Source organism: Excalfactoria chinensis, chromosome 1, assembly GCF_039878825.1.
Source record: "Excalfactoria chinensis isolate bCotChi1 chromosome 1, bCotChi1.hap2, whole genome shotgun sequence".
Classification (NCBI taxonomy): domain Eukaryota; kingdom Metazoa; phylum Chordata; class Aves; order Galliformes; family Phasianidae; genus Excalfactoria; species Excalfactoria chinensis.
The window spans coordinates 14,399,616-14,420,269 of NC_092825.1; the positions used below are offsets into that span (position 1 = coordinate 14,399,616).

Sequence of the window (20,654 nt, forward strand, 5' to 3'; positions counted from 1 at the left end):
ATTGCAAATTACATTTCCAGCAATTTGACTTGTGTTGGATCTGTCTTTTCTGCAAGAGCTCCAAACAAATGAAAGTGAAGGGAAAGGAAGCCTCTCCCCATGGTGGGAGGTGCTCCCAACACAAGTTGTAACACCCAAGAATTTCATCATCGGCCATGTTTTTTGACCATTCCAAGATAAACAATGTTGGATGGCATCCTGCATACCCTAAGGGCAAAATCTTCCAACCTTGGTCCAGTGACTGAATTTAACACATAGCTGGTGGCAGCTACGTGGTTTTTGTCCAGGGAGCTGGCAATCTCTATTTGGCGGCAGGCATTTGCTTACCTCATCAATCACTGGGGCAGCTGGCAGCCTCATCAGAGGGCAAGTCAAGGCTGGGCAAACATCGCCTTCCTGCCAGACAGGGACAGGGATGGAGATGGGCAGTGGTGGGGCACAGAGAGGTCTGTGCTGAGCCCTCGTGCTGTGCTCTGGTTCACCTGTCAGCCTTGAGACAGACCCAGCACTTCTAACAGGAATTGCTGGTCCCAAATAAAGAACAATTCTGTTTCCACAAGAGGTGAGTTTGTTGTTGCCAGAGAACGGTGTGCTTTCAGAAGATGAGAGACCTGTGTCTGCAGGCCCTGCAGGCACCTGGCACAGGCCCACACAAAGCAAGGCTGACTGTTCCCGTTGCTGCATTTTATCCCACCCTACTCAAAGTGCTACATCAAGCTCCCTAACGCAGATTAACACAATGGTTGTGTGTGAGCACAGAGGTGGAACTTAACCTTCAAAAGGGAACTTTTGCCTGTGCCTGCTGAAGTCCTTTGGAAGTGCTCCCAGTCGCTCAACACTGGCTCTCAAGAGTCAAAACAGAGGCTTCAGTAAAATAAAGGCAGTGATGAATGTTACAGATTTGCTATAAAGATAACAAAAATCCTAAAGATTATTCTGTTAATGAGTTGCAGGCATAACATGTAACAGAATGAGAAAACGCAGGAGTTGTACAAGACAGAATCCAGGAGGAGCTCACAGCTGCAACACGGTCAGTAGGTACTGCACTAAAAAGGCCTGCTCCAGTGTGTGCTTAGCCAGCCTCTTCTTTTTGTTCAGTCACAAGGTGCCACTGGGATGGATGTCTGGAAGGCACCTGAGTAGAAAAGCCATTCCGGCTTGACTTTGTCTCTCTAAGATGGCCATGTAAATGCTGCCATTTCTATCTCAAGGTCTTTGCTCCCTGTCCATTATGGAAAAGCTTTACCTTGAACCTGCTAAACACCAAGCCTTTGTAAAGTCCTTTGTATTTATTACTTAGATATAGTAAGTATTGTACATGGAGATGGAGAGCGTGCATAGAGTGAAGGTGAGTATTTTGGATCAGATCTGTACATGCTCTACATTTGATTTTCACTGCAAGAGAAATGAACAATACTGACAGTAAGTGAACCCATAATTTATGTCTCTTTAGATATCTTTTTATTAATATGAATGAAACTAAATGCTGGGGTATGGCTAGTTCTAGCAAATAGAGAAACAAGCTTGGGCTGCCAGAAAAAAAACAAAGATCATTGTGAAACTGTGCTGGTGAGGAACAACTTGAAACTATAACACACAAGTAAAATACCCACAAAAATAAAGAAGCTACTGGTGAAAAGGATGGAGTACCTCAAGGTTCACCTCCAGACTTTAGACCAGATTTCTTGTATCCTTATCTATGGGTTTCAGGACCTCCTCCTTAACTAGGGACAAGCTAGAGCCAATGGCAGGGAAAGCAGGCTGCTTTGTACACAACCAAAGCTGCTGGAACCCAGTAGGGTCACCAGGTCCCAACTGCCCACAAATCTCTTTGGTGACAATGTACTTTGCAAATGAACCTCCATAAATGCCTTGACTCTTTCAGTCTGTTTGGAGCCCATTTTGGAACCTATGTGGGGACACAAGGAAGCTGAGGCTGATGGAAGCAATGTTGATGGCCACGGCTGGCAGACATGGTGGAGAGCAGCCTGAGGAAGGATGGGAGCTGGAAGGGGGCTGTGGTTTCCCCAGATGGTGGATGGAGGAGAAGATGCGAATATAGGGGAGGGCAGGATTTCAGTGGGGAGAAGCAGTGTAAGGGGAATCAATGATGGTGCACAGACCAACCCATGATGTTGGAGGTGAGTGGTAATGGAGCCTTTCCCAAGCATTGCCCTGGAGTGGCTTGTGGATATCCATTTCTTCTGCTTTTTTTTTTTTCCCTTTTCTTTTTTTTTCTTCCTGCCCCTTTCCTTCACTCATTTCATCTCCTGAGTCCTCAGAAAGTAAAGACTCTGCTCAGTTCCTTCACCCAGAGGCAGACCACCACCAGCACTGCTGCTGTGCATCCACAAAATGTGTGATGTGTGGATGTAGACTGAAAATTACTCATTCTGTTGATGCCGTACAACAGCTACACAGACATAGCTTAATAACCATTTAGGATCAGCCATGGAGGCCAAGCATGCACAAGGGGAGAGCTGCAAAATGTACCCGAGGTGCAGAAAATCAATTACAGAGTGCGTCTTGGCACGGAAGCAGAGCAGATTTTGGCAAGGGCAAGCAACTACCATTCAGAGGGATGGGCACAAGCTCTTCAGGAAGAAAAGGCATGGGCAAATTCTAGCCCTCAAGTGAGCTCGGAGCTCAATCTTGCTGGCAAGACTCAAGTTTCAGCTTGCCTCAGTTGCAGGCCAGCTAACCCCATTGTGGGGAGGAAAGCAGCAGGTCCCTGCAACGGGTGCTGCACCCCAGGCAGTCAGGCTTCTGAAGAGGAATCATGTCGCTCCTCAGCAGCTTCAGGGAATGCATGGAAGAAGTGAAAAAAAGGCACCTTACTGCTACCTGTTGTCAAATAGGTCCAGCTGTGGAAAAAGCATGAGGTTTGTCCTGAATACCTCCTTGCCAGAAGCTGGAGGACTAAGTAACCAGCACAGCCAAGGTTCTTCAAAGCATCCTTGCTGTCGTGAGCCCCTCTGAGAGTCATCTAGGGATTTATGCTGCCCGTCTTCCACAATGGCTGCAATGCACTTTGGGCACACAGAGATCATATGTTTCTCTCTGCCCTTTCCAGATTTTCCATTATTTAACTAAAATTACTCCCGTATTCCCTTAAAGAGACACAGGAAGAGCTTCTGCCTACAGAACAGTAACGTCCTTAAGTGACTTTGATGTCACATACATAAGTAACATACAAAATACACAGTATATAAATATACATGTTCATACCCTCTATAATTAAAGGAACATGTCCATACGTAAAACAGTTTTATCTCTTGCCAAATGATGAATTCTACCCTAAGGTAACGAGTCAGGTAAAACATTAACATAAACGTGATGGTGTATCTTAAATTCACAACAAAATTGAATTTCTATCAGAACTCTGGGAGAGCGGCTTGAAGTTTTCACTTGATTAAAAACATCACCCATTATCCAGGCTCACTGGAATCTCCCGTACCAAACACAGCCTACAACGTGATGCTGTATGTACAGTGAAAGCCAGCTAATTTCTGTTATACTACTGATACTGAGCATTGCTATCATCAAACATCCTGGTGGTTTTGGTCATATTCCAGACTGACAAACATCAGCATCACTTAACCCACTGCCTGCCATTCATTCTTGCATGTTCAACCAAAGGACCCTTAAGGAACAAACCAGCACAGACTGGCTGTGCTCTCATTGTGCAGACAGAACTCAGGCTACCAAGGCAAAGTGAGTGCTCATTCTGCTACCGCCCCGTGAACAAGCAGCAGGAGATTCTGCTGTTTTCCATCAATGCCGAGTTGAAATCTTTCCCCTTTGGCCACTTTTCCTTCCAAATTAATACAAATATCTCTTTTCTTCTGAATTTTATATAGATCTATATATCTCTTGAGAAAGAAGGTCATGCACGTCACCTCTAATTCAGTACTACCCATTGACTCTAATGGCTGCAAGATCTGGATACCAGAAGCAAATATGTTTTAGCTAATAGAACCAGCGAACAGCTTTCTTCCCTGCTTTCCCCCAGCTGTCAGCAAACCTCTATAACTGCAAAAAACACTGCTTACATGTAAACCGCTGTCTTGCTACTGGGTAAGTGACAACACTTTTAATACATAACTGAAACTAGACAACAGTTATAAAACACTGCTACAGCTCATATAGCTACAGATTCTTTCCTCTTGGAGTTTGCCTCCTGGGAATTCAGTAGAGAGCCAACACTTAGCAAGACATCCACAGGTCTCACTCAGGCATTTCCACATTTCCAAGGGTGTTGAGAGGAAGCATCACTACAGAGAGTGGATGGGGCTGGAAGAAGAATTACAGAGGACACTGCCCACAGGACAGAGGTGTGGGGCAATGCCTGCAACCAGCTGCAGTGGGACGAACTCTGCTTCTTCTTGCACTTGGAATTCAGAAAGGGACCCATCTACAACAGAGACTTGAGGGAGGAATAAAATTGGTATGTGTGAAGAAGGACAGAGGTGGGCTGCTGGTGTCAGGTCTGAAAGGAGGCTGGACCAGCATCCTCTTATTGAGTCTCAAATGTCCGTCCCACAGGGGCAGGAGACCCTTACAATGAGGAATCAATTGTAAAATAGCATTTTTTAGATGGCACTGAAGATACCTGTAATTTTAGCAAGCACGTGGCTCCTGAGCTGAGCACAGAAAATAACCCGTGAGTCATTTCTACGCTTACTTCGCATTTACTTATCATTATCACTGAGCTGATCCCGCAGCAAGGCACCAGCTGGGATGAGAAACTGATGCAGCAGAAGCTTCCTACCAGAGCTGCCCTGTACACACAGCTCACTGGCTCCTGAATTCCACATTTCAGTGACATTCAGCAAAACTTCACCCACGGAGCTGCAGATGCCAAAAACTACTTAAACTGCGCTTGTCTCCAAACACCATCAACTCGGATTTCAAGAACAGCTTCCAGACCTGTGCAAACTCATCTCAGAAAATTTGCTTTGGCGTGAAGCAATTTAGGTTACGTGTCAAAGTCTCTTAGTGATTCTCCTCAAAAATTTAAGATGAAAAATTAAGCTCAGCTGTGAAGAAATCTGATACTACTTGTGGGAACTGCAGCGGTGTCTGAAAGTTCCATAGAAGACCAGGCACTGTGCAGTGGGATACTGGAAGGATGCAGCACCTGCAGAACAATACCAATGCAAGACACAGTGCAGCTCCTGTCCTGCCTTTGCCCATCTGCCAGCTTGTGTGATTCAGGTTAAGTCATGAGTTTTGGGTACTGTTATCCAAACATGTCTTTGCCGCATCAAGTTTAGACACAGCATTCCGTTTACTCTGGCACAACCCAAGTCCCTAAATTATCTCTGCCTTTTTCTTCCAGCCCTGTTAAAATACAAAGTAGCCGGTGAACTGCTTTGCCAGCAAACAGGAGCCGGGTGAAGGGCACGGAGCACCACAGGGCTGCCCAGCTGCATCCCTCAGCACCAGGGAGGTCAGCAGCGGGGCCCTCCCTGCTTTGTCTCTCTTCACACAGTGGGAACCAGCTCATTCCCCTCAGAAGAAGTGGGGCTGAGGAACAAAAGAAGACAGGGTGCCCGTATTAGCACCAGGAAAACACCAGTCCGCACACTGCGAGCACTGCTCACCAACCAGTCTGGTCGAAAACAAGGCAGGCGGTTATTTTTAACGCCTGTGTCAGATCTTTTTGCCTTTTAAAGAGTGTCCTGGGGCTGCCTGAGCCCTTATCTTCCTGACAGCGTGCCAGAGCTGCTCCACAGGCTGTGCTGCAGCTGCCCCAGCCCTGCCACTGGGGAGCTGAGAGCAGGAGCATCTCCCCATCGTCCCTGCAAATGCTTGGCTCTTCACTGAGAAAAACCTAGGGTACGGGAGCATGTTCAGTAAGAAAGCCCTTGTGGAGTTCAAAGATGCAAGCACAGTCACACGTCAAGCTTCATTTCTGTTTCTCTATGTCCCAGACAGTGGATAGCTAAAAGTATATTGGGTTTAAGCAACAAAATTAAGACATTTTTTACTTCCTCAGCAGAACATCCATAGGCCAGGAGACCCTTTGGACTCAAGAGTCCAAAGAAAACCCTCCCACTCAATCTACCACACAAACCGTGATGACAGGATGCAGCAGTGGGGAAAGAAAGAACTTGCTGATCATATTAATCCTTCATCTTCCTTTCAGCTTCCTACATTAGTATCCTGTTTCCTTTTTAACAGCCAACAATACTCCTCTATTTCCTGATGTAATCCCTCCTAATGCTGTCATTCTGGACTTAAAAGCGGCGCTTCTCAGGAACTAAACGAGTTCTTTGATTTTTGCTGTCGGTTGAAGAGCTCTGACATCCATCTGCACGCAGTGACACTGCACCCCCTGAATGCCTGCACTTCGCTTCTTCTCAAAGTGGCTGCTTTGCACGAGTCCCCATCTCATCAAGCTGAGACTCCTTGTGACAGCTCTTGAGAGAGCACATGTTGACCCGTCCCCTTCGGGACAGCCCCTCTGAGTGCCCCCGACAGCATGGAGCCATACTTGCTGCATTCCTCCTGCACGTTCTTTCATATACAGACAAAAAATGGTGCAGTAAAATAGCCATCAGTTACCAGAAAGCGTCATACATTTCCCAATCCAATTTTCCAAACCAGAAAGCTTGCACTAACTAAACTGGTTGCTTCACAAGTGAAAATAGGGTTATATGGAGCAATTTCATTTTGCCTCAAAATATCCCTTGTTAGCGGTTTGTAATCACTGTGCTGAAGGCTCGGGTACTGCACAGTTCCTCAAAAGCTTCACATCAACATGTCAGTCATTTTAGATACGCTGATACTTGGAAGGTTGTGAAGAACTAAAGGCTGTAAGAGCTGCAGGTACCTAGAGGTATGCCTGGTGGTATTCCTAGGAGGACATACGAGGTCAGACTTTACCTTCTTGAGATATAACTCAGAAGGAAGCTTTGACGCAGGCAGGTGAGCAAGACCAACCCCATTTGTGCAGAGCTGGTTAAATAAATACAGTTTGGGTCACCTGCATACATCAGCTGTTGTAGATGCTAACGAGGCTGAACCTTATAGTACAAGCATATAGGCGATAGCGGGGCTTTTTCGGGATGTGACGGTGATAGTAATCCAGCCTCTTCCGTCTCAAGCCCTGTGAATCACATTGGCGCGCATTTCAAACGTGCCCTAGGGGGCGTAGACGAAGTAGTAAGGTATATAAGGTATTGATTACTCCTAATAAACGCCATTTTGCCACGTTTCTTGATGAGTCACGGTGGTCTTTTGGCTCTGGCAGAGGTTTCGCAAGAAGCTGGGAAATTGGGGGTTTCCGAGTCACGGCAACATATGGTGCCTCGTGTGAGGAACCCCTAAATTCCTAGGCATTTTTCTATTTTTACTTCTATTCTTACTTCTTCTTCATTACTTTATAGGGTGTACAGAGGGGACGGCTGTGCACCCCTAAAAGCAGCTCGGGGGGACGACGAGGTGCTTTTAGCTTATCAGGTTCACCGGGGGGACGACGGGGGACCTGTTTCCTTTTTCTTCTTTCTTTTTCAGAGCAAGAATCCGCTGCGTGGCGAGCGGGGGCGTGGCGAGCGGCGGCGACATTCCGCGGTAGGAAACCTGAGTGAGCAACGGGAGCGGGAATCGTGGAGCAGAGTATTAAGGCAGTGAGTCAGGCAGCTGCCGAGCTTGTGACCTGGGGCGTGATCCTGGGTGCTCTTGGAGCACTTGTTGAATCGTGTTTGTTAGTTGGGCTTGTGTTTGACCCGGAGCAGCCGGGAGGGCGGCCGGGAAAAGCGGCTGAGGACGGTAGGACCCAGGAGAGCCGTCTGGGGAGGCGGCGGAGAGATGGGACGGGGTCCGGGAGAAGCGGAGAAGAAAGAGTTAAAGACGGCGAAGATGGGACGGGGTCCGGGAGAAGCGGAGAAGAAAAAGTTAAAAGATGGCGAATTCCAATCGGCCACACCCCCTCTCAACCGCCAAGTGGACACTTCAGCCCCATATCCTTTGTCATTAGGGGGGGGGGAGTGCGGGCGCGCGGCTAATTCGAGCGGTTGGGGAAGTAGGCGTGTTCCAGACCCGGGGGGGGGAAGTAGGCGTGTTCCAGACCCGGGGGGGACGCAAACATGGCGCCGTCCGGGGGGGGGAATGGAAGTAGATGGAAGTATGGTGCTGTTTTCAGTGTGCCGCCCGCAGAGTAGCCCGGTCCAGCAAGTTTCGGCCGGTGGGCCGGCTTCGGGTCGGGGGGGGCGGCGGCGCGGCTGTGGGCAGCGACGGGATAGCCCGCCGCCATCGAGATCGCCAGAGGGCGTGGAGTGGAACCATGGCACCGCCCAGTGGGATGGAGGGTACCGGCGTGATACCGCCTTGGGAGGCGTGGAGTGCAATCGTGGCACCACCTGCACAGAGCCGGGGGGGCGGCGGGCGCGCGGTGCGGCGCCCCGCTGCCCGCGCCCGTCCTCCGCCGGCGCTTCCGCATTCCCTCCGTCCCAGGGGGCAGCCCGCCTGGCGCGCGGGGGGCCGGGGCTCGATTCCCCGGCGCGGAGCCGCTCCACCTTCCGGCACCGGGCTGCCGGCTGCTGCCGCGAATTCCGTTTGCCCCTGGCTTTAAATACACTAGAGACTTTAACGGCGCATGGCCCTGTGCTTCCTCACGACACTGAAAGCCTCGCATACGTGATCCTCAAGCTGGTTCAATATACACTCTGGAAAGAGGGGTGGATGACTGAGCTTGGGAGGGGGGTGGCAGCTGAACAAGATGATCCCTTTCACCCTGTGCATGGTATAGACATGCAAGAGGGAACTAAAGCAGAGTGCTTGGAATATAAGTTTAGCACTGAGACGGTGCAGCTGGTGGGTCTTGATATTCAACCATGTGTTAAGAAACTATGGAATATGCAGAAACTGGTAGGAGCCTTCCAGTGGGTTCGGGGTGCTTTGGGGATACCTTCTCGATTGATGAAGCCCTTGTATGGTCAGCTAAAGGGATCCGACCCAAAAGAACCCCAAAATCCGTCTAGCAAAATGATTGCAGCTTGGCAAAAGATCTTACAGAGCTGCATGGACACTGTTCAAGGCCTTGAAATGGCCCAGCTAGCTCAGTTGGTAGAGCATGAGACTCTTGATCTCAGGATGGTGGTTTGGCAGGATTCCAACCGTAGTTCACAGGCTGCTGTCTTCACAAACCTAATGGTCAGCGTGCAGATGCTTGAGGTGATGGCTGTGACGGTCGCAGTGCACCTCTGGCGAATGATACCCTCTAACATTGTTGCTGACTCCATCTTTGCAGCCAAGCAGTTGGCCCGGATGGACCGGGAGGACTTCCCAAGTTCAGAGGCTGCTGGAATTTTGGAAGAGACCTTGGCCTCTCACACAGCTCCTGTCGCATCCTTATATGTGCGTGGTCACTCTGAGGTGCCAAGCCTTTTACCAGAGGTAATGCAATAGCAGGTACAGTTGCCAGCACTCCTGTCTTTGGCCTAGGGTCACTGCAGATCTGGCAAACTGGTGTCATCTGGGAGCCTTGCTTGTCTCCCTGTCAATGGCTGGCTATTGCTGTGAATACCTCCTCTACTGTCATCACGGCCACTCAGCATGTCGGGTCTGGCTTGACTGCAGTCCGATACCATTTGGCAACTGCTGTTGCTATGGTCGGTTTGCCCAGTCACGTTGAGACTGACAATAGGTCCTGCTTCACTTCTCGTTTTACTCAAGAATGGTTGGTGAAGACTGACTATGGGAAGTGGGATAAGAGTTCTTTTCTTACAGGAGCAGTTGGTGGGGAGTCCGAATCTGGTACCTGAGACTGTTCTGCTGCTGTTGGTCTCAGTGATTAGTACCGCTCGAACAACAAGCGCGGGAACCTTCTGTATTCAGTCTAGAATTGTCGGGTCTCAGCCAACAGTAGACTCACACTTATCTGTATTTGCAGCTTCTCTTATCTTTTAGGATGTGTTCTTCTTATCCTATAGAGTGTGATTCTAGTTACCTAGTCACTACATATCGATAACACGTTAATGTAATGATGGTGCATGTTGCCGTGTGCTGATGAGCTGATGGACGCTATCGAGGCTACGGACAGAAGACTTTGACTACTGTTCACCATACAGAGAAGATACATCATGCAAGAATGATGAAGAATAGAAAGAAGAATGACGAAGAATGAAGAAGAATAGAAAACATGGATGAGAACTGTTTCTCGGATGGTTCCAGACATCAAAGGGACTATCTTAATATACAGTTCATTTAGTTGTGGTATTGTTTTCTTTTGCACAAATGTAACTTGCACTACTCATTATATTGGATGAAGCTTTTAAGGTTTATATAAGTTTATAGAGAGTAAGTTATATTAAGATTAATATATTAATAGATATTAAGGTTTATATAAATTTATAGAGTAAGTTATATTAAGAGTAATATATTAATAGAGTAATAGAGTTATGATAAGAGTAATATATTAGTACTCGTTAGGATTGCGTTAAGATCAATCTTAGTTTTGTTAAGGTTAAATTTGACTACGTAGATGAGTAATTCAGTTAAGCTGAGTACAATAGTATAAGTATATTGCATAGAACATATAGAATAATATCAAATTTATAGTAGATTATACTTGGGATTTGAGTGTTCACATTGAAAAGGGATAAATTGTTGTCTTGGGGGGCGGGGAGATGTTGTAGATGCTAACGAGGCTGAACCTTATAGTACAAGCATATAGGCGATAGCGGGGCTTTTTCGGGATGTGACGGTGATAGTAATCCAGCCTCTTCCGTCTCAAGCCCTGTGAATCACATTGGCGCGCATTTCAAACGTGCCCTAGGGGGCGTAGACGAAGTAGTAAGGTATATAAGGTATTGATTACTCCTAATAAACGCCATTTTGCCACGTTTCTTGATGAGTCACGGTGGTCTTTTGGCTCTGGCAGAGGTTTCGCAAGAAGCTGGGAAATTGGGGGTTTCCGAGTCACGGCAACAATCAGCAGAGCTCAGTGACGCGTATCTCTATGACTGACAAATAATAGGGGTATCGCCAGTGTGATTTCCCTTACCTTATTGTAGTACTGCACCTGGACCGAATGCCATTGCCCGTCACTGACCCCTCCAGGAACAAATGGTGCCACCGTTGTGGTCGTCTCCCCTGAAAGAACAGCAGAAGAGAAGGGGGGTCAGTGCTCCTGCAATGCTGCTGAACCCCACAGTGTAACACAGCATGACCTTCACGGGGTGCAGGATGCAACCGCCTTAATTCCTCGTGGAGTAATTGGGAACTTTGGAACTGGAACTGCGTTGGTGCACAGACACAAAAACAGCTTTGCACATATTCTGGTGAATTGTGTAATTTTCTGTTATGCTTTTTTGCAGAGCGCATAGGGATTGTGTAGATACAGTCACTGATACAATGGCCAATGTGAATTCCTCTACTTTTCTGTCAGAAGCAGCACGCTACATTTATTTTACATGAAGGGCATTGTGCACCAGGGGAGGTTCAGGTTGGATATTAGGAACAATTTCTTCTCAGAAAGAGCAGTGAGGCACTGGCACAGGCTGCCCAGGGAGCTGGTGGAGTCAGTGCCCCTGGAGGTGTTCAAGAACCATGTGGAAGAGGCACTGAGGGATGTGGCCAGTGGGTACAGTGGGGATGGGCTGGACTGGATGATCTTAGTGGTCTTTTCTACTCTAATGATTCTATGCCAAGATATTGTCTTAGGGAAGAGACTGCTACTTCCAGTCAGTTCCAGTCCACTGGAACTCCCGGAGTTCCAGTGCAACTGTGTGAGATAGTTACGTGTATAAAACACAGGAACAGTAACTGTGGATCTCAGCAGAATTTTACAAGAGATTAATGAAATTATTGGCAGCCCTTCAGTATTTAAATTTGAAAGCAAGCTCTTCACGTTGCAATTGTAAAGCAGAAGCCTTTAAATCAGGTCTGAGTCAGCACAACCTGCTCAGTTACCACGCATATCTGCTCCAAGGTAGCAACAAAATAAACACTCGCGTTGAAAGGACATAAAAGGCTTGGCAAGGAGAGCAGATTGCCAGGTTTTGTCTTTTTTTTTTCTTTCTTTTTTAAACAGTTGGAAAATTCTACATAATAACCCACAGGAAAATTCACTCCCTCCTGTAAGTCAACATTATTGTTGAGCTTAAAAATGTACTTTCTGCTCTTTACTTGCAACAAATGCTTTACCCTGCGTGAAGCATTATCCCTTTCACTGCTATTGTACGTAATCCTGTTCATTTCAGTTTAACACATCTGACACCTTGTTGTGATGCTTTTTATCATACTCTGATGGAAATGTGGAAAATACAATATATATATTTTTAATTCAGTTTAAAAGCTTCCACAATAGGAATGTCCCTGATCTCCAACCCCTTTGCTTTGCTTTCTGTGCAAAAGCTGTTGCGACAGGTAAAGCACTCAGATCAGGTGTCCAGAACTTGCATTGTTCGTTAAATGCCACTTAAAACTATAAAACATAAACTGTTCTCCTTCCAAAGAAAATACCATTTGTAAGGTACAGGATCAGACCTGCTCTGGGGGTGCAGCAGTGCAAATCTAAATTTAGTTTCCTGTATTTTAAAAGAGTTCCTCCACATTTAAATGCATATAAGTGCAAGTTGATTTTTTTTTTTCTCATTCATCCTCAGGGTGCCTTCCTAGCAATTTTATTCAAGTTTAGACAAGTGGAGCAGAGATACAGAAGAAAGCAAATCTCTCCACCAGTAGCAAGTTATTTCATTACACTAATCCACTGAAAATGCATTCTAGTTTGGACATCTTCTGGGTAATAAAGGAGGAATGAAACTGGAGTATCCTCTACCCAAATGGCCCACATATGCACTTCAATGCTGTTGGCAAGTCAGTGGGGTCACACAAGATTTACAGAGGAGTCTGATGGCCACAATCATCAGTGACAGGGAGGGCGTATCACCAGCATAAGCCTGTTGCTTCTACTGCTTTATTTCTTGCAATGTCTTTCCTATCAAAGAAGTAAGGAAGAGTCAACCAGAGCCTGCATGTCGACTTTGAAGGAGACCAGGAAATATATCTCCCACAGTTAAGTGCCTTGTACACAGCTACAAATGTCTCAGCTGACTACATGTATGGAGTCCCTGCTGCAGGACACCCAGCAGGGCTGGGCCCAGGTGACCAGGCCCTCCTCCTCTAGCACCAGGCAGATGTGACAACAACCTCAGCTCCTGGGCCTCCATGCTTCCCCCCACCATGCAATGAAACACATGGGGACAACAGCCCTGCCCAGGCATATGTTTTGTCCCAACTGAAAACATCCCCTCTACCAGCAGATTCAGCAACCCTGCTGAAGTACAGAAGTTCATTTCTGCTGGCTTCAGTGTGCCTCAGCTGTATGCCGACAGCTTTTTGTGCTACCCCTGCTGTGGAAATGAGCATAGCTGGTCTTGTTTTTTACTTTAAACCCAGGAAATGTCCCTCTGTTGGGAATGGAACAGTAAGAGCTTGTTCTGGTCACACTTTCATCAGGAAAAAGTTTGTTACTGTCAGGGCTGATTTTCAGCACAGCACCTATTAACTGGGAGAAAGCCACAGTGACGTGGCTCATCCCAAGCCTTGCTCATCAGCCTTCCCCTCTCTCTGCTCCTGGAAGCATCAGAAGATGCCAAGTTTGTCCTAATGCAGAAAGAACGCAAATGCCAAAGCCTCCATTTCATGGTTTCTAGCCCAGCTTGGCAATGAGGGAGCAGATGTGTTCTCCAAAATTTATTGTGGATTACACGCCAGGGAGGAGCTCCTAGTGGGCATCGATGGATTCCATCGATGTATTGCTTGGCACAGGCAATAAAGAATGGCAAGCATTCTTCACTTTCTGCTTTGGCTCACAGGTATTTTTTAGAATACAGTTAGGCACCCAGTTTTACTGATGATGTAGTAAGAAAGTACATAAATACACAACATTTATGCAGGCATAACAAAATGAAGTCTCATTTAAGCAAGCACTGGCTGTCAGAGTAGTATCAACCTTTTATAGTACTCATAAACTCTGGGTTTTATAACTGATATGTTGACAAGCTCCTGTCTACGATAGCGAGTGTTACCACCACACACTGCTACAATCTGGAGTACACTGCAACACCCTCCATCAGTCGTTAACTGCACAGTGTCAGCCAGTTACTCTATTAACAAGGCAGCACATATAAATTCATGACAGCACACTTCCAGCCAAGCTGAGAAGATCTCAGGACCATAAGCAGAGACGCTCTACTGAAGTGCGACCCCACCTGCAGAGAACGTGAGCTGGATCTGCTCCTCAATGATCTCCAAGGCAATGAAGTCGTGCTTCTCGTTGAACCGCCCGTTGTAGAGGAGGAGAGCGTTCCTCTCCCTGGTTGCAAACCTGGAACGAAGAGACAAGTAGTCAGGTGACAGTCAGAAATGCAAACCTTTGGCTCGTTCCTAAGACAGGAAATGGTAAAATTAAATAAGCAGCAGGGCAAATATTTGTGTTTGTTTTTTTGTTTTTCACGTTGACAGGAGAGAGTGACGGAAATTACAGAGCCCTGCTGTGGATGCTGATCCTAACAAAAGGTGAAATGATGCAGACATGCAATTCAGAGTGAGTATCTGATGCTACCCACAGTAGCAGTTCCTACCCTCTGCAGAGCTGGAAAGGCAGAGAGCAGTTTGACATCAAAGAGGGGTACTGCTGCCTGCTTACTGTCCACATGCTGCATGCTACAAGGGGAGTCATAAACTGATCAAAAAGAACTGCTGGGGAAGCAAGGGGGAGAGAAAGATAAGAGGTATCTGAATAATGCCACGCAGATAATCAAGGCTCATCAATCAGCAGTAAAGTCAATCGGAGGAAGGAAAACAAACACTTGAACAATTCCACTCAACCAGTTCCAGTGGGCGTACTTTAGCTTTATTTTTCTGGTGCCTCCAATCTGGGATGTATCACACCTTTCCTGCAGCAAAAGAGCCAACCCCTCTTTTAGAAAAGCTTGCCTTCCTGCCAGCACAAAAATTTCTGTGTATTTCATGATTTTAAATGGACCCTTTTAGCTCTGGGGATTTGCGCACAGCTCCCATCTATTTACAGATGCAAACATCTATTACGCTTCACATAAGAAAAAGAAATGCAAAGGGTCTGAGTGAGCTGACAGAGCCTGTTTAACCGGCAACAACAGGAACCTTAGTTCTGCTTGCAAATACTGTTTGGATATAATAACTACAATACTTTACCATCGTTTTAACTTAAAAAAACCCAACAAAGTATCTTTCTACTTTTTATGCCCAGTTCCACTCTTTCACACCATCCCAAAGCACCTGCTGCATCATGTCCTTAGCTCAGCGCTGCTACCTCTGAACTTGCCAGAATGTCACCCACAGGGGCATAAATTGCTTTTGCATTGGAAGTGTTTGCTCATCTGTTAAGCTCAGAACAAACATAAGGATTTCTTTCTGCTTTTCCCCTGAAAAATCCCATTTTACTTATGGATGTGAAGTACACAAGCACCCTGCTCTTGGTCAGGAGCAGGTCATGAGTCACTGAAGTCTGAAGGAAGCCGGACACTGTCTAGTCCAACCACTTATTCTTGCTTCTCCTCACATAACGTTTTCCACCTGTACTGAAGGATAACAAAAGCCAAAGAAATAGCAAGTGTAAAAAAAAATGTGAACTTCAGGTACAAAAAGCTAAAACTATCACTGTCCTGCACTGCATGGAATGAAGCCCAGGATGACCTACGCTCTTTACATTCACACTGAGTGGTCTGTAGAGTGTTTAGCTCAGGACTAAGCATGCCATCTCAGTTTAAAGATGCCAAAGAAATCATGGTGCAAGCACTGGCGCATGAAGGCAAGTTGCTATTTCTTCATAACGCCCATGCAGAGAATTCGAGTCACTTCAATGTGAAGGACCCTACACATCAAAGATCTCCTCCCAAAAGCCTGAAAAATGACACCACGTGGCCGTGGGGACACTCCAAGGGTACTGCAGGTAATTTATGCTGGCAGCCAGCCTAGGCCGCTCCTTTGTTTGCTCTCACTGTGGATCTGACAAGTCCGACTGAGTCTTTTGCTTCTCAGCTTTTCTGTGTGTTTAGATTTGATGCTCTAAACCAACCTTCTCAGGCACAACTCTTCCCTGCTGTGGCTTGCATGCAAACTGCATCCACGCATCCTGATTTAACTGTAATTTCACCATCCCATAACATTCTGGACCAGAACTTTCCTATCTCCAGCCAAAAGTAAAACACCAAGCTGGGCACAACATGGGGCACGTGCCTCATCTTCTCAGTCCTGAGCATTTTCTGTAGAGAGACACACGAAACGCTTCTGTTGTTGCATCTGTCGTTTTACAGACCAGCAACCTTCTGACCTTGCCCGTCAGGGTTGGAGCTGACACATTTTGTGCTATTTACTCAAAGTTAACCATGAGGGACAATCAAAGGTCAACCCTGACCGTGGGAGAGCTGCAAACCTTGCACCCTCTTCAGAGGCAACATGAATTTCCACCTGGAGCTCTCACTCCATGGCAGATAAACCCCACACCATTACCTGAGCAAAACAGTACTCTCCAGAAGAGTTCTTTTTTTTTTAACCCAGGCAGTCTTGAACCAGTATAGGAGAGCTCTGCTGTACACTGTGTGGCTGTCCCCATTGCTCTCCTCACCCCAGAGCTCCTCAATTGCCCCCACAGGAGAAGTGACAGACAGCCCAGGTGAAGTCTGTCCAACATGGGTTTGTCACAGCAGATGGGACAGGGATGTAGACAGCCATGCCTGGCAGCGAGGATGGGATGAGAAGCAGAGCTGCTCATGAAGGCCAGGAGGAGAAAGGTGAGGAGCTGTGACAGTCAGGGTTGCTCTAGGCATGAGGTTGGGAGCTAGAACCTGACAAGTATCAGCCTTTGCTCAGCCATGACCTGACTGACCCACCTCTCTGGCCAAGGGCTGGTGAGATGTGTATGGAGTTTGTGGTTCAGCAATACCCCATTGCCTGGAAAGGTCTTTCTCCCCATACCATCTTCCCACAGAGCAAAACTCAGCCTAAAAGAGATCTAAAGCAAAGGATGGAAACTAAGCAGACCCTTGGCGGGTCACACTGATCCGTAATTCCCCCGAGCAGTGACATCAGCTGCTGTCCCCTCTCCAGATGCTGTTGTATTGGTGGTCCCCTACAAGCCTGTGAGGGCTGGGATGAGCCCTCTCAGCTGTGTGAAGCACTTCACCAAGAAAGAACTACGTATATCTGAATACTAGTCTCCAAGGCAGAGGAGGTAAATAAACTGCTTGTCAGAAAGACAAAGATCCTAGTAAAGAAGTTATTGGCAAAAGTCTGCGGTAAAAGAGAAATAGTTAGAACCTCAACAGCATGCTCCACAGGACAGAAATTAAATGCTTCCAAACAACATGGTTTTGCCCCACTTGAAAGAGTCAGAGCCCGAAATTCCCCATAGAGACCTTTACACATAGATAATTCATCTGGTTACAATGTCTAATAAATACACCCCAACCTTGAGGGGAGAATCCACCAGATGCACCCTGTGCTGGGAGCCACTGGGATGGGGACTTACATGAGGGAGACAGTGAAGTGGAAACGCTGCCGCAGCCCCTTGAAGGTGATGAAGGACTGTGGGGGGAAGCTCCTGGTGGTCATCTCACAGTAGGGCCGCTCATATTCTCCTGGTGGACACTCACATTTGAATCCCCCGATCAGCAGATTGATGCAGGTCCCTCCGTTCTTACACACGCCTGGGGCACAGCGGCCGGAGCGGGCGTTCACCTCGCAGTACTCTCCTGGAAGGGCAGAAGGAGACATCAGGGAAGGCAAACATGTCACCCAAGCTGCAGAAGGCACCATGAACCCCGAGCTTCTGCTTTCCAACTTCTGCACCTGACTCTACAGCAAACGATGTACAGTTCTGCAACTGCAGGGCAGTAAGGATGCTGCATTGTCTTGCAGTCCCTCAGGGTAGTTCAGAGTCTAATCCTACTTCAAATATTTGGCAATATCGGCCCCCAGTTTTCAGATTCCTTAGTAGCTTTCACAACTGGTGATAAACATAAAGGTGACAGATAGATCTGTAAGGGGGGAGGTAACACCACCATTTAAAGTCTTGCATGCTCCCTGTCAACCAGAATATGTGTAATTTGCTCCAGCATTTCACTGTGGGTTGGAAACTGTCAACAGATCAGTGTTTGCACTTCAGCTCGAATGGAATTCGGCTTTGCAGCCCGTGTCAGCAGCAGGGCACGGCAACGCATTGCAAAGCATTAGAAAGCATAGAAAGAATGAGCAGGATGCTGGTGACATATGGATTGCTTCCATACTTCCAGTGCATCCTGCCTCTGACAATCACTTTCTGAACCTTTCAGAAACAAGTACAGTAACTGTGTAATAGTTAAGGATTGCACGCGCTTGCTGAAGCTTTTTTTCCAATCAAATGCTTCATCGGTAATCTATTCCAAAGTCTCAATTAAGATCTACTGAATGCAAGTATCGAAGAATCAGGTGTCTTGCTGATTCTACACCGTAACCTTTCCCACATCTGCTGAAAATCCGAGTTTAAAAAAGCAAGTTACAATCTGTGGTTCAAAACTCGCAGAGGGCATCTGCTTTAAGCAGCCTGCTGCGGCTGGGCAGTTGCTCAATTACTCATTGCACATAAAAGTGGCCCTCTATGCGAGTTAATTGGTTAACATTTACGTTTTGACTTGTGTCTTCCTAAGGTAACCACCTGATGTTTTAACATGTGTTCAGATCCTGCCCATAAAGCTGTTTGAAGACATTAGAGTATATGCTTGTGTTTTACTCAGTAAAACTGTCTGACAACTAAATGCAGAGCAAAATGGCACGACAGCCAGCTGAAGGAACACGTTTCTACCAGCTCAATACTTGCATGATGACTTGGTACAAGATTATACAATTACTGTAATTCAGACACAGCTCAAATCGTGCAAACGCATTCCTGGAGGAAAGTAAAAGCAGCAGGAACTGTGAGCAGTGACTCATAAAACAAAAGCAAACTCAAATGGGAAGCTGTGCTGCAGCAGCTGCTCCCCAGGTTCCCACACCAGTGCCGGCATGGAGCTGAGCAGAAGCTGCTCTGAGGGCATCGCCCCGAGACAGCCGCAGGGCTGCACCTCTGCTCTGCCCATGCTGCGAGCTGCAGCGCCCTGTGCCTGGATTTGTGTAGGATGCCCAGCACTGCTGCGTTCTTCCTCACATTTCATCATCACTCAGTGAGGTAAACGTGTGCTGTTCAGGAGAGTTCAGCTCAGCAGGACCCACCTCTCCTCCCCAGCACTGATCCTGTGACAGCCACCAGACAGCTGCCCTGCCACAAGTGCTCTGCTGGACATCTCCTTGCAGACAGCATATGGGACTTCCCAGTGTGTGCACAAAGGACACAATACAAAGCACAGGGGACCTGAACAAATATCACTAGAATTGCAATGCTCACCATTACATTAAACAATACATCTTTCCCACCATTCCAGCGGGTATGCAAGCCCAAACTTCTGAAGTAATAAACTTTATAACTTCAAGCCTGTGCTCAGAGCTTTTCAGAATCAGGACTGATGTTCTCATACTCTCGTTTTAACACTAAGATGAAAAGCAGTGAAAAACACTCAATAAATCTCTCCCTGTTTCCACTTATTAACTGCGAGTATCAGGTTAGGCAAGATTATAAGAAGACACCTTCCTTAAAACTTTAATGAGGAATTCAGCTAGATTGAAACGCTCTGTTATGTGCTTCTTCTGAGAGAAACTGTATGTAACACCCAAGACAGAAACATCCCTCACTGCACTGAATATGCCACAAAACCACACACACATCACATGCACTTTCCCAACTCCCCTTGATCCAATGATTGCTCCAGCATATCTAATACCAGAATCTTCTAAGATCTGGAAAAACACAATCCCTATATAACAATCAAGCACAGATCTGCCCCTTTAAAAAAGCAGTAGTGTATTTGTCAGTTAACTCTCCGACTCAGAGAGGAATCTGATCTTCAAGGCTTTCTGAAAACGGAACGTGGCAAAAGCAAGTAACGTGCAGACTTGAACACACAAGGAGAAAAGGACAAGACACAAGCCAAAAGGAGATATTCCTCTCATTGTGGTGTGCTCTGGAAATGCCGTGGCAATACAGAGCCATAAGACAAAGGTGTAAGCTGGAAGTCGCTGATGGCTCTGTATTAACTCAGTGATGTAAGAAGAACTGACAGGCCATGTGTCTAGGTACCCACTCAGGCAGTAAAACTACTTAAGAGAAACGAAAGCTTACACAATAGTTCTATTGAATCATGTTTATTATTGCTTTTTATTATGATGCTTAAAGAAGCAGTTAAAAAGAAAACAAGAACAGTTCAACTTTAAACATAATCCTTTGCCCTATATTCAGTCAACTTAGTACCACTGATGTCCCAATTACTAACATTACTCTGAATTCTCATTACTGTGTAATGTAAATGAGAACTGAATTGGAAGGATATTCTTTGACAGTGAATTTTCATATTTTATGTGTACTTACTGAAATATACTAAAACAGCATCCCTGAAATCTCTACGATAACTCCAAGACATACATCACTGAGCTTCAGGCACAAGGGCCTACCAAGAAACTTGATCCATCCTTATTTACCATTTTTCCAAAAACAAAACCAGTTCCCGCATTTCTTTAGAAACACAATGCTTGTG

The 20,654-nt window shown here is 46.5% G+C and overlaps 2 protein-coding genes across 2 annotated transcripts in view; one reads left to right on the top strand and one right to left on the bottom strand.

The window, feature by feature from the left end:
* CELSR1 (cadherin EGF LAG seven-pass G-type receptor 1) overlaps positions 1-20,654 on the bottom strand; it is a 155,703-nt gene that overhangs the window by 59,072 nt on the left and 75,977 nt on the right. Inside the window, exons 3-5 of the mRNA XM_072357862.1 lie at positions 17,522-17,744; positions 14,223-14,338; positions 11,012-11,100 (exon numbers count right to left, since the gene is read on the bottom strand). Of these exons, the coding sequence (XP_072213963.1) occupies positions 11,012-11,100; positions 14,223-14,338; positions 17,522-17,744 (428 nt within the window). The remainder of the gene's footprint in view (positions 1-11,011; positions 11,101-14,222; positions 14,339-17,521; positions 17,745-20,654) is intronic.
* Positions 7,021-10,926, top strand: LOC140255363 (uncharacterized). The gene is made up of 2 exons (XM_072342867.1): positions 7,021-10,309; positions 10,369-10,926. The coding sequence occupies exon 1, from the start codon at positions 7,816-7,818 to the stop codon at positions 9,412-9,414; it is 1,599 nt and encodes a 532-aa protein (XP_072198968.1). The 5' UTR covers positions 7,021-7,815; the 3' UTR covers positions 9,415-10,309; positions 10,369-10,926.